Here is a 14,712-nt window from a genome sequence, read left to right on the forward strand (position 1 = left end):
TATTTTATAGATAATGTGGTATGAAATTGGTAACCAGTGAGCGGATTTGAGCAGAAGGGTAACATGATCAAATTTTTTCTTATTTGCAATAATTTTTATGGCGGTGTTTTGTATCAATTGTAGCCGACAGATATATTTTTGACAAATACCCTTATACAGTGCATTACAGTAGTCAAGTTTTGAAATAATAAGAGAATGAATAAGAATGTTAAGTGATGAAGGGTCCAAGATATTCACAAGTGTTATTGCCGCGCTAATTTGAGGGCGATAAAATTACCTCACCCCAACAAGTAGATCAGAAAGGAACAAGGTCCCTAACCCAGAAGACTGCGTCTATCCATTACTTTCCATCGAAACCATGAAAATACAGAAGTTCATAGTCATCCTACAACTAGTTAAACACACATGCTAAGTTTTTTCAGTCAGCGATATAATTGGCACATCTGCAGACAGGAAATCCTCTACACTACCAAGTTTCCCAGTCTATTATCTGACACCTGGTGTGGGTGTGCTGATATAGAAAAAAAACAATGAATCATACCCTAACTGCACATCAATTAACCAGCTTTAAATGTTCGTGTTTAATCTTTCAGGGTGGAGTACAAAAAGTGAATACTGAGAAAAATGACTTTGGTTTTCAGGATATCACTGTTCCAAATCTATCAGAATGAATCGCTTATTTTTCCCCCTAGTTTGAAACAGTGAATAATGAGGTTCTCTTATTTGCACACATCTGCTTAATAGGATGACATATGATGTGTCCTGTCATGTTCAGTTCTACCATTTTAATGTATTGGCTATGGAAAAGGAGGGTCAATTTTCTTGAAACAGGGAAAGTAAAAGAGTTTGCATAAACCTCTACTTTGAGGATTTCCACTATGACCGTGCAAGTGTCCTCTCATTATATTCATACAATATGAAGTACAACTCCTGGCCCTGACCCAGAAAGGGTGTCCTAAATACAGTATTGTCTGCTTGGGTAACCTCATATTTAATCTTCAGTGCTGCATACCTCCAGGAATATTTCAAGGGCAGTCATCCCTACAATGTGCCTTTCTGCAGTCATATTCATGGCCCAGCTTTGAAAATGTTTATCAAGGGCTGGACTGGGGAATCCAGTAGACAGGCTGCACTTTGCTATGCAGAATGCTTGGGTTCAATTCCTGGGATTGATAAGGGCTAAATTTAGTACAAATATCGCATTAAGAGACACAGGGTGAGAAGGAGTCTCGGTCATTGTTCAGCCTACTGGCCAGGAAGAGCATTGGCACCTGGAAGGAACTGCAAACTATGGCTTCTGAAATCACTAGGATAACAAAGGATTTTAAAAAAGCAGAGGAACATTTCCAGCTTGGTTGAATAAAAATACACGGTGCCATAGCCCAGGAGAGGCCTATTCTAATTTATCTGGAACCCCAAAAGGAATAAAAACTGCCAGCCCAAAACATAAATAAAAACCCAGAAGAGTGACCACTTCTACCTTCATGCACCTGAAGTACGGGCCTAGCTCTGATACCCTTCTCTGCCTAGTTTTCTGTCTTCTTGTTTCAATGGCATATATTTTTGCACGTCAACGGCCTGCTGACCTTTGTCTCCTTGTACAGTTCTGTACGAGCAGGCAGGAACCGCCCAAATCCAACTCTCCTTCTCATCACAATAAGCACATTGATAACTATCTGATACTGTCAGTTAACAAAAAAATACACTTCTGGCTTGATGTGTTTTTTTCCTAAGACGTACAATGAGACAGGTGATTTTGCAATCCAGAAAGATTTCTTGAATAGCAAGGCACACCTAGCTAGCAAAGCTTCAATGTAACAGTCTCTGTCACCCAGTGGTGTGCGGTGACATTTGTAGCAGTGGATTCAGTATTCAATTTTTCAATTCAATTTTTTTTTTCTATACCGTTCTCCCAGGGGAGTTCAGAACGGTTTACATGAATTTATTCAGGTACTCAATCATTTTCCCTGTCTGTCCCGGCAGGCTCACAATCTACCTAATGTACCTGGGGCAATAGGGGGATTAAGTGACTTGCCCAGGGTCACAAGGAGCAGTGTGGGTTTGAACCCACAACCCCAGGGTGCTGAGGCTGTAGCTTTAACCACTGCGCCACACACTCCCCAGTAGATGAGCTAATCCAGGGGTGACCAACCTTAGCCCTTGCCAAGTCAGATTTTTTAAATTTCCTTAATGAATAATGCATGAGATCTATTTGCATACAATGGAGACAGTGCATGCAATTATATCATGCATATTCATTGGAGAAATCTTGAAAACCTGACTAGACTGAGGACTGACGTTAGACAATCCTGTGCTAAACATTAATGCAATATTTATCCTTATCAAGGTTAATGTGCTGTTGATATCTTTCTAAGAGTCACCTATAACATTTGCTACTTCGCTTTTTGACTTCTAAGAACATAAGAATAGCCTTACTGGGTCAGACCAATGGTCCATCAAGCCCAGTAGCCCACTCTCATGATGGCTAATCCAGGTCACTAGTACCTGTCCAAAACCCAAGGAGTAGCAATATTCCATTCTACCGATCCAGGGCAAGCAGTGGCTTCCCCCATGTTTTCTCAGACTATGGACTTTTCTTCCAGGAACTTGTCCAAACCTTTCTTAAAACCAACTACACTATCTGCTCTTACCATAACCTTTTGCTCCTTGATCATCCAACGGTCCCACAGATTTCCTCACAGGTTTTCTGCATATGATGTACCTAAAAAATTGTTATGAGTTTTTGCCTCTTTTGCAAGTTTCTCTTCATAGTCTTTCCTAGCTGTCTTTATCAATACTTTGCATCAAACTTGCCAGTGCTTGTGGTTCTTCTTATTTTCTTCATTCAGACCCTTTTTCCATTCTTTAAAGGATGTTTTTTTGGCTCTAATAGCCTCTTTCACTTCACCTTTTTAATCATGCCGGCTCTTGTTTCCTCTTCTTTCCACCTCCTCCTTGGGTTTTGGACATCTGGTCTGGGCTTCCACGATGGTATTTTTAAATAACATTTATGCCTGGCTGCCCTGAGTAGGCCCACTCTTACTATCAGACGCTAAGCAAGGCTGGGCCTGGATAGGGCCTGGTTGGGAGACCGCCTAGGAATACCAGGCGTTGTAGGCTGAGGGGCCCTATGTTGGGCAGCAGCGACATAGTGGAGCCGCACAGTGTGGGAGAAGGCAATTGCAAACCACTCCTGTACTCTGCTGTGAAACACCACAGGGAGGATTCCTCACTGTGCATGTTACCATGAGTTGGTGTAGAAACTTAAGTTCTGTATTACTGCCACCTTTCTAAAATCTATCCTTCAGAGTTATACACATTATGTGGTGTAGAACTGCAGATTCCATCAAAAAATACTTTACGCAATACAGACTGTGATATTTTAGATCAACAAAAAAGAGGCCAAAAAGAGAGCAGCAGATACACGACCTCCAAGGTACATATAACAAAATAAAATAATCTTTGCCCTGTCACCCATTCCTTCTTCAGGTCATACTCAAATAAGAGCGACAGTAGACCATGTAAAGTCATTGTCAATATGAGCCAAACTGATAGTACGGTTACCTGCTATACCCATGAAAATTTCCTTAATACATGAAACAGAACCAGTTAACAAAATCTCAACATATAATACCCCCAAAGAAGCAAAAAGAGGGGCTCAGCAGCCCCAGCATATTACCTCATATTCGCAGAGAAAATGGCAGCTCCATCACATCATCTCTCAATGGAAGGTGATAGGTTGGGACTGCCAAGCCCCTCTTGTTTTTCTGAAGCATGCCAGTTAGTGGCACCAACTTGAGCTACCAATGCAGCATCATTAGCAAGCTCAGTTGATGCATGAGAATTACACATTTTTGTGGTGCCAATGTCAAGCTGTTGCTGACTACTACATATTTCTGAGAAAGGACAGCAGACAGGCTCTGAATTCCTTCAGCTAGAAAGGATTGAGGATCCTTGCCATCTGAAGTATTGTTGTTTCTTCCCCCATGCCTTTTTGGCTACACCACTGGTGGAAATGCTCTATAATTTGATTCTCTTTTCTTGTTTTACAGCTTTCCTGTCATTCAAACTTCAAAAAGCACTGAATGGTAATTACAACTCTAAACGAAACAGAAAATGAGGTTAACCTGCATAGCACATCAGTTGCAACCCTAAAGAAAGGTGAGGTGTGAGAGAGGTAATCTCCAAAGAGGGTCACTGGTATATTTCTAGCTACCTTACTGGGCAGACTAGATGGACCATGCTGGTTTTTACCTACCATCAGTTACTATGCTACGGTTGGAATAAAGCCTGACCATGGACCTCCTCCCACCCCCACCCAGGTAACTGGTTTTATAATGAGGTTACCCCTTCACCCACTTAGAAGTCTCAATCTGCTGAGATGAAAGGAGACCTCTACAGATTGTGATGCCATAAGTACAATAACAAAACCAGGGCTCTAAGGGGCAAATTCTATAGATGGCGTCCTAGTGGGAGGAGTAGCTGGGTGTCATCAGCTTAGGAGTGGATTTTAATGTTGTACTTCTGGGCTATATTGATGACAGGTCTGATGTAGAGGGTTAAACAGGAGGGGGGATAAAAGGGCACCTTGGGGAACATCGTACTTGAGAGATTTGGGGTCAGATTTGTGTGGCCCTAGTAGGACTGTTTGGGTTCTTTGGTGAAGGAAGGTGAACCACTGGAGGGCAGCGTCCTTGATGCCAAGGAGAAGAGGATAAGAGGAGGTGGTAGTTGACAGTGTCAAAGGCAGCGCTGAGGTCAAGTAGGACTAGTAAGGCATCGCTGCCTTTGTCGAGTATCGACCACCTGTCATCTATGATATCTAAGAGTATTGACTCTGTGCTGTGGCCTGTTCGGAAGCCAGATTGTGCGGGGGACAAGGCAGCTTGTTCTTCTATGAAAGGGTGTAATCGCGAAGCACTATTCATTCTAGGAGTTTGGAGACAAATGGGAGGTTGGAAACTGGCCGGTTGTTGCTGGGTTCGTTAGGGTCGAGGGCGGGTTTTTTGAGTGTGGGTTTGATAATAGCCAACTTCCAGCTGAGTGGTACTGTCCCCGTGGAGAGGGAGGAATTAATGATAGGGAGGATAGATTCCGCCATGGTGTCTTCTGTGGATAGTAGGAGGCTGGATGGGCAGGGGTTGAGGATGGTGCCAGAGGGCTTGAGTTCTGTCAGGGTTTCAAGAACCTCAGCATGGTGGCCATGTGAAGTTGGGATAGAGTGGCAGAGGATGGAGTATTGGGGTTGGGTTGGGGGTATGCTGGTGGGGGGTTGGTGCTGGTGGCAGTGTCAAGATTATATACAGTTTGGTTGTCACAATAAAATTTGCCTACATCGTTGTACATATCTGCAGTTTTGGTTTGTTTGTTCCTGGTTGGTTTTTTCACTGCAGACAAGGTTGGACCCCTCTTTTTCTTGGTTCTATGGGTCCCTTGTTTGGTAAAAAGGTTTTAATATACAGTTTGGTTGTCACAATAAAATTTGCCTACATCGTTGTACACATCTGCAGTTTTGGTTTGTTTATTCCAGTGTCAAGATTATAGCCATTAGGCTTCCAGGAGGGTATGTAAGAAATTTTTTTAAAAATCTGATGATCTTGCAATTTGCACAAATGCAGCAAAATAGATTTTTGGACTACAAAAGAATGTACATATTACCCTAACTTACGAAGTCTTCATTAGTTGTCAATTGAACAATTACTTAAGTTCAAATTGTTAACAATTACTTTTAACTCGTATGGACTTTTGCTGGCATATTTTGCAGCTGTTCTACACATCTGTCTCCCTAAAATTTTGTAATATGAAACTCAGAGCTTGACTGAAATACCTATGGTAAGCTCTCAACATGTAGTCAAGATGCGACCTCGCACATTTTCCTGTGCTGAACCTGTACTGTGGAATGCTTTGCCACTTGGTTTGTGTATGGAAAATTACAGAATATGATTAAACAAATGTTCTTTGAATAGGTTTTGGCTAACACATATATTTTATTGGTCAATATTCAAAGCCATTTATCCAGATAATGGCTGCTGCTTGGTATGAGGGAGAATTATCAATTTGGGTTACTGTTAAGACAGGTTATTTTACTGTTAACTTGGGTTATTAGCAACTATTGCTGTTCTCAGTGCATAAAATGAAACCTGTCCTAAAATAGCCTGTTATAATGGTAGCCCATGTTGATAACTTCCCCCCTTAGTTGGGCCTAACAACAGATATCCAGTGGCACTATTTACAGCTGAATATAATTAGACAGCTTAGGTGCTATCCGGATAGTGCTGGAATAATCTGTGGGCAAAGCTGGAATGGAGTTCAAAGTTATCCAGTTAGTGGCAATGTTCACCTTGTGTAGCAGAAACAAGAGTGCAACCCATCAACAAAGCCCAGTGGCCAACATGATATCAAAATCACCCTACAATTTGATGAAGTTTTTGGATTGAACAATCTTCGAGTATGAATACAGAAGCCTCTCACACATACCTATTGCCCACATGACTGTGTCAAAGGTATCGATCTCTTCAGCTCCATTCTCAATGTTTTTCCAAGTAACTTGCAATTGGTTGTTCTCCAATTTTTCCACTTTGGTTGGCGTACACTTCCATAAAAATCTGGTCCTGTGAGATATCATATGATCCGTCACCAAGGCAGCCATTTGCTGCAAAGAAAATGTAAAAAGTCAAAATGATTGGAGCACATAAAAATTAAACAAAGCAGACCTTTCAGTTTTCATAGAATTTTTTTTGTTTAAGTAGGTAAAGAAGGTTACATATTTAAAAGAAGGGTGCAGTTTCTGTGTCCTCTGCAATATTTATATGAACCCAGGGAATGTCAGGGGTTGGGGGTGGGGTGGCGGCAGGATGAATTGGGAACTCCTTTTGCCATGGATATTTAGGGGTGGGCGACTTTGGGGGGCTCTGGTAGGAGGGACAGGGAATCCCTCCTGCCATCGTCTTCGTGGTAGAAGGACGGGTTCCCTGCCACGGCCGCTAAACTAATCATGGCAGGGAGATTCCCTTGCCGCGATCAGCTCAGCAGCCACCTCTATTTGAAATGTAGACCAGCATTTTGCTGGCCTATATTTCAGGTGCCTATCAGGGCCCTAGGGAAATGCCTAGGGCTGCCTAAGCTTGCCTAAGGCCACTTCCAGGCAAAACCACACACATACCTAGCCTTGGGCAAGCTTAGGTGCTCTATGCATCTATGCAAAAATACATACGATGTAAGTGAGCCTCCTCAGGGTGATTAAAAAAAAACAAAACATGTGGCCCAATTGGTTGGTTAGACAGCAGTAGGATGCCTACAATCGGAACGCTGTTTATAGAATTTGCCCCAAAGTGACTTAATTGCATATATGCCAGATAATCTCATCTAGATAGGTTAAATCTCTCCTTTAGTTCAGCAAAAGTAATTATCTTATCCCCTTCTAAAACATCACTAAAGTTTACTATTCCTAGTTGCTCCCACTTTTCAAATGCTCTGCTATCTTTCCCCAAATTGGGAAACTGGGGTTCCTCTCATATGGATGCCAGGGTGAAAACCACTCCTGCTCTAATATAATCTTTGCCACATTATCCCCCACAACCCACACTAAATGTTTAAAAAAAAAAAGGTTTCATTAATTCTTTCAATCTTTCCTCCTCTGGGAGAGAATCCCACAACCAATGCTTTAACGTTAAAGGCCCTACAAAATGTTGTTCCAACTGCATCCCTGGTTTAGTGTTCTCCTATATCCCAGTTGAGCAGCTTATCTAATTGTGCTGCCTGACAATACCTGAATAAGTTGGGTGCAACTCTCTGGCAGACAAAAGGACCTTCTGTGCCACTCTTGGTTGTCTCTCTCGCCAAATAAATCTATTAAACTCTTTGTGTAGATTTTGTAATTTACATTTAGGCAGTGGAATAAGTAGTATTTAAAATAGAAACAATAAACATGGTAGAATACGACTGTATTCATTTTCAATACTGCTATTCTCCCCCACCAGGATAGCCACAACCCATTCCATCTCTGTAAATCTGGGTGTCATTATAGATTCACCACTTTCATTCACCAACTATTTTAATTCTCTGGTAAAAAAAAAAAAAAGTGGTTTTTTAGTCTCCATATGTTGAGGAAAACGAGATCCTGTTTCCATCATCAACACTTTGCTGTCCTTGTTCAAGCAATCATCCTTTCGAGGCTGGATTATTGTAATTCGGTCTATTTAAACTTGACCAAGAAAAGCTTTCAAAGACTTCAAATAATTACTAGTAGTAGTAGTAGTAGTAATAGTAAACTGACCTGATCAAACCCTCGAAGTGGGATGCTTCTCACCATGACAGTGGTATCCAATCCAATGCCTGTAAGGAAACCTGCACACTCAAGAGACACATCTAGAGAGTCATCAGTCAAGGAATGCATGGATAAATGCCAGGATTTCAGAAATAAAACAGTACTTGTATTTACATTCTCCCACTCCAGTACTTTCCATTCAATTCTCCAGATTAAAACTGTCAATGACACCAACGGAAGGAAAAGTTAGTTGGCCCAATTGTCAGTGCTCTGCACCCTTTCATGGAACAATGAGCCCTGACATTTATGTATTGCCCAATCCCTGTGAGATGTCCTTGGTGATGCAGACATCAGCTTCTTGTTTCCAAGTTCATATTAAGGATACAGCTGGCACCAACAACTAACCTGTCAAAACACAAAGCAATAAAATGCTATAATATATTGCAGTCTGTATACACTGCATTTAATTAAGAATACTAAGGGATTATTGGAGTCAGCATTTAAAGATTTTTTTTCTACACATTAATGTACATAAAGGAGGAAGAAGCCTTGAATTATTTATTAAGATTTCTTCAGAGCTAGCTACTATTAAGTAATGAATGGCAGCAGGTGGACTCAGACTTCAGTTTCACTTATAAAGCTCTCCTGGCTGTCGCCTCTATTCATAAAAGCAATATTTCTGGAGCACCCGTCCCCTGAGAACTAAACAAAAATCCTCCACACTTTGTACATGGGTTAACTGCCAACCAGTAACAAGTTTAACGACCACACGAAAATACACCAAATCCTTTTTGAAAGCCAACAACCGAGGGCAAATACATAATATATTAAGTGCCCCATCATAATATAAATACATTTCTAAACATCCTCAAATGGGGCTCATGTAATTCTAACTACAGAGGAAAACCAGCAGAAGAGGAAGCAGCAGGTATCAAGCCCTGCTCACCAATGAATCCTGTTGACTGGAGGAAGATGCACCGGGGGTAGGGAGACTAGACAGTCCTTTGCAGACGGCAGTGGCTCTGGTCCTCTCACGCTTCTCTCTGCCAGCAACAGAATTAACAGCGAACTGGAAGCATGGCTGGCCTCACTCAAACCATCTATTTAGATTCACTTCAAAAACCTCCCAAATGGTGGTATAACGCATGAAGAAGAGGCCCTGTTAAATTACCAGTAGTCATGTTTCCTTCTTACCCTGAAGAGGTTTGGGCCCTTTCTCTAATGAGGGTCTACTTTCTCACTCATGCCTGGCTTTAATTTTGGAGTGGGCGGGAGGCACCATTGCTTTTGTGGTACAGTGGTGCCTCGCATAACGGACGCCTCGCACAGCGAACGCTGCGCACAACGAACTTTATGTCTTGATCCGTACAACGAACTTCGTTTCACACAACGAAGTCGCCCGAGCTGCATCCTTCCGCGCAGGCACTGCGCTTAACTGCCCTCTCTCCGCCTGGTTCCCTCTTGCCCCCCCGACTCCCCGACACGATCGGGGCAAGAGGGAGCTCAAGCCCTCTTGCCCCCCCCGACTCCCCGACACGATCGGGGCAAAAGGGAGCCCAAGCCCTCTTGCCCCGCCGATTCCCCGACACGATCGGGGCAAAAGGGAGCCCAAGCCCTCTTGCCCCGCCGATTCCCCGACACGATCGGGGCAAGAGGGAGCTCAAGCCCTCTTGCCCCCCCGACTCCCCGACACGATCGGGGCAAGAGGGAGCTCAAGCCCTCTTGCCCCCCCGACTCCCCGACACGATCGGGGCAAAAGGGAGCCCAAGCCCTCTTGCCCCGCCGATTCCCCGACACGATCGGGGCAAAAGGGAGCCCAAGCCCTCTTGCCCCGCCGATTCCCCAACTCCCCGACAATATCGGGCCAGGAGGGAGCCCAAGTCCTCCTGGCCACGGCGACCCCCTAACCCCACCCTGCACTACATTACGGGCAGGAGGGATCCCAGGCCCTCCTGCCCTCGACGCAAACCCCCCTCCCCCCAACGACCGCCCCCCCCAAGAACCTCCGACCGCCCCCCCAGCCGACCCGCGACCCCCCTGGCCGACCCCCACGACACCCCCAACCCCCTTCCCCGTACCTTTCTGTAGTTGGCCGGACAGACGGGAGCCAAACCCGCCTGTCCGGCAGGCAGCCATCGACGGAATGAGGCCGGATTGGCCCATCCGTCCCAAAGCTCCGCCTACTGGTGGGGCCTAAGGCGCCTGGGCCAATCAGAATAGGCCCGGGAGCCTTAGGTCCCTCCTGGGGGCGGGGCCTGAGGCACATGGGCCCAACCCGACCATGTGCCTCAGGCCCTGCCCCCAGGAGGGACCTAAGGCTCCCGGGCCTATTCTGATTGGCCCAGGCGCCTTAGGCCCCACCAGTAGGCGGAGCTTTGGGACGGATGGGCCAATCCGGCCTCATTCCGTCGATGGCTGCCTGCCGGACAGGCGGGTTTGGCTCCCGTCTGTCCGGCCAACTACAGAAAGGTACGGGGAAGGGGGGTGGGGGTGTCGTGGGGGTCGGCCAGGGGGGGCGCGGGTCGGCTGGGGGGGCGGTCGGAGGTTCTTGGGGGGGGCGGTCGTTGGGGGGAGGGGGGGTTTGCGTCGAGGGCAGGAGGGCCTGGGATCCCTCCTGCCCGTAATGTAGTGCAGGGTGGGGTTAGGGGGTCGCCGTGGCCAGGAGGCCTTGGGCTCCCTCCTGGCCCGATATTGTCGGGGAGTTGGGGAATCGGCGGGGCAAGAGGGCTTGAGCTCCCTTTTGCCCCGATCGTGTCGGGGAGTCGGGGGGGCAAGAGGGCTTGAGCTCCCTCTTGCCCCGATCGTGTCGGGGAGGCGGGGGGGCAAGAGGGCTTGAGCTCCCTCTTGCCCCGATCGTGTCGGGGAGTCGGGGGGGCAAGAGGGCTTGAGCTCCCTCTTGCCCCGATCGTGTCGGGGAGTCGGGGGGGGGCAAGAGGGCTTGAGCTCCCTCTTGCCCCGATCGTGTCGGGGAGTCGGGGGGGCAAGAGGGCTTGAGCTCCCTCTTGCCCCGATCGTGTCGGGGAGTCGGGGGGGGGCAAGAGGGCTTGAGCTCCCTCTTGCCCCGATCGTGTCGGGGAGTCGGGGGGGCAAGAGGGCTTGAGCTCCCTCTTGCCCCGATCGTGTCGGGGGTGCCAGGGACTACACGGAGTCACCCACCGTACCACCCGATTCGGGTAAGCGCAGGTATCGGTGGGTGGCTTATTTGCGGGGGGGTGCCTTATTTTACATTTTTTTCTAAAAAGGGGGGGCTGTCTTATTTGATGGCCCTGCCTTATCATCGGGGAAACACGGTAGAAAAAAAAAAAAAAATGAACAGTTAAGTCCCAGTTTTTGCCGCTGAGACTCTGCCCTCTCACTGTAAAATTAGACTCTACTTAGTCTGTCTTTAAATTTAAAAAATGTGTGTTGTTTTAAAAAAACAATTATGTTTTTAGATGTATCTAAATAAAAATAATAACCAAAAATTTATCTTTTTTTATGTCATCTTAGCATATTTTATGCTACAGAACGAATTATTTTGTTTTACATGTATTCTTATGGGAAAACGCGTTTCACACAACGAACGTTTCACATAACAAACTTGCTCCTGGAACCAATTAAGTTCGTTGTGTGAGGCACCACTGTACTTAAACTTCCAATGAGGGAGGGAAAGGGAGGGAGGAGGAATCATCTAAATGTCCACCAAATGCTAAAGGAATTTCCTGTACCTTCTGTGAACCAGGCTACAAAATAAAGAAAATAGTACCTTTCTACCTAGAGCAGTCAAGCGTTGAGGAACTAGGGCAGTATAATTGTGGCTATGTAACTAACACCGCAGAAAGTCTATTTGAAAAGAGCAATAGTCTGTAAAATGATTTGTGAAAGATTGATTTTATGTACTTTCTATTTAAAATATATGGACTGATTCAAATATTGTGTTAATTAAAGAAACTGCAAAGGAGGTTCATGTCGGAACAATAAAAGAAAAATGTCAGACAGGGAGAAATGATCGGTGGGTGGCCTGGTTAATTGGGGTCTTTGAAACAGATAAGGTGATGCTAGAATGGATAACTCAAATGTCAGTGGTAATCCACCTAGGTACTAATAATATAATTCCATTTCAAAGTGCATTTTATCTGTCAGAAGGCTGCTGAGGTGCCCCAAAGAATGGGAGAACTGCTGAGCACTGGGTGACAGGAATGTGCCTGGAGATAGTATGTAAACCACTAAAACTGAAGCTCATGCAGACAGCCCGAGCTCACACTGTCCAATTAATTTTAAGCAGAGCTTAACTTTGATTAGAGGAGTGGCTCAGGGGATCAGGATGAGATTTAGTTATTTCAAGATGCTAAAGGGTCAGACAAGTCTGCAGAGTCCCCTTTGCTTCCTCCAAGAAAATTAGGACTAGTTATGAAGAATATTGTAATCAGCATGCAGCTTTTTAAATAAACAATGCCTTATGGAGCTGTTCAAGGACTCTGGCCACAGCTACACTACTGGATAGACTACTTGCTATAGGCTACAACAAAAAAAGTCCTTTCCAATAGTGCCTAAAAGGAGAGGAGGATCAGGCTAATAACCAGGAAAGCCAAAGTTTATGTCTTGCTTCACCCACTGATGCTCCTTGTGACCTTGAGTAAGTCACTTCACCCTCCATTTCCTTAAGTACAAACTTAGGGGTCCTTTTCCTAAGGTACGCTAACCGATTTAACGCACACTAAATGCTAACATGACTGTAGGTATATAATGGGCACCTTAGCATGTAGTGTGCGATAAATCAGTTAGCGTACCTTAGGAAAAGGGCCCCTTAGAGACCTACCATTTTTATTAAACCTTGTTATGACATTAATGCATATTATTTTGCCATTACATGGCTGATGTGTTAAAAATAACAAGCATGCAAAGCAATTCATTATTATGAAAATGGAATAATGTAGTTTGTGGCAAATTTCATAAGCTATATTGTTCCAGGAAAGTTAGCAATACATCCAGAGGTCTTATAAACTTCCTCCTGGGGAAACTGGCATGTCCCAGGGTAGTATTAAAGGGAAAGGGGGTGGGACTTGTATACATAGAAACATGATGGCAGATAAAGGCCAAATGGCCCATCTAGTCTGCCCATACGACGTAACCATTATCTCTTTCTCTTTCCGAAAGATCCCATGTGCCTATCCCAGGCCCTTTTGAATTTAGACACAGTCTCTGTCTCCACTACCGCTTCTGTATATACAGGTACTTATTTTTGTACCTGGGGCAATGGAGGATTATGTGACTTGTCCAGGGTCACAGGAGCAGTGCTAGGATTGACCCCACAACCTCAGAGTGCTGGGACAGCAGCTCTACCACTAGGCCACGCCTCACCTCTAAAGAGGTTGAACATTAACAAAATGAGCCTCCTCCTAACTATTAGTAATCCTTGAGGGCTTGGACCTCTTCCTGGCCCCCTTTCCTTCCTGTAGTTTGAGGCATCCTCGATTTGCTCCTAATTCACCCTCCCATTCATACATACAAGTAAAAAAAGTATAAACAGGAACGAGAGCATAATAGTACCTAGTGTTATTATGACCTAGAAAAATCATCTCTTCAACCCCCATACCATTTTCAGCACAGAAACCATAGATCTATTATAATCAGGGATGGAAACTGTTTTCAGAAATATAGGCAACAATCAACATTTTTAGAAACCAGGGGAAAAATGATTTGAGGTATTTTTGTACTAAATTTTCTTCCTCTTTTGCTGTTTTATCTCCCGTTCCTTTCCCACCTTCCTCCTACTTTCATAGCCAAACCCATCCCTGTGGCATTTCCTCCACCCATCCTGAGGGTAGGAGCCAGTCATCACATTTTAGGTACCCCATTTTTCCAGGCAGCTATCTCAGTGCATTGCCATTCTAAAGCCAGATCACATGGCAGATGAAGCTCAGCTATTGAATGATTTCTAATTTATTTTTAATTAATTTAAAACAGTTTCTACAATTGCAGTTGGACCCTCAGGTGTGAGCGAAATGAGATCATGGTTTGGCAAGATATCTTGCCCATGCTCATGTAACACAGCCGTCCTAATTATCGGGCTGCGACATGCCCACATATCTCATTTTATTGCTTAATTAGAGCTGTTTTTATTACAACAGTGCATCTTCATAACATTCTCCTCCCATACATATACCTCAAGGGAAGGAAACCCAAACAAATCAATATTAATTAACCATATAAACAAACCACCTAGCCCAACAGGACCTAGTTTAATGTCATTGCACACAGGAACCCATCATTCAATAAGTTGTTCCCTAAAAGAACTGTTGAACAGACAGGTCTCGGAAATGTTAACTCTCCCTCAGTACTGCCATGCTATAGATACAGAACAGTGGTCTCAAACTCGTGGCCCGAGGGCTACATGCGGCACTATTTTGAGGCTCTCGGTATGTTTATCATAATCACAAAAGTAAAATAAAACTGTTTCTTGATCA

At 44.7% G+C, this 14,712-nt stretch overlaps 1 protein-coding gene across 4 annotated transcripts in view; it reads right to left on the reverse strand.

Annotated features, from left to right (window-relative positions):
* TXNRD2 (thioredoxin reductase 2) overlaps positions 1 to 14,712 on the reverse strand; it is a 116,904-nt gene that overhangs the window by 34,362 nt on the left and 67,830 nt on the right. For all 4 annotated transcript variants that reach the window (XM_033954484.1, XM_033954482.1, XM_033954483.1 and 1 more), the window contains exons 9-11: positions 8,652 to 8,671; positions 8,276 to 8,367; positions 6,478 to 6,652 (exon numbers count right to left, since the gene is read on the reverse strand). In XM_033954484.1, coding sequence (XP_033810375.1) covers positions 6,478 to 6,652; positions 8,276 to 8,367; positions 8,652 to 8,671 — 287 coding nt within the window. The remainder of the gene's footprint in view (positions 1 to 6,477; positions 6,653 to 8,275; positions 8,368 to 8,651; positions 8,672 to 14,712) is intronic.

This window comes from Geotrypetes seraphini, chromosome 8 (assembly GCF_902459505.1).
Source record: "Geotrypetes seraphini chromosome 8, aGeoSer1.1, whole genome shotgun sequence".
Classification (NCBI taxonomy): domain Eukaryota; kingdom Metazoa; phylum Chordata; class Amphibia; order Gymnophiona; family Dermophiidae; genus Geotrypetes; species Geotrypetes seraphini.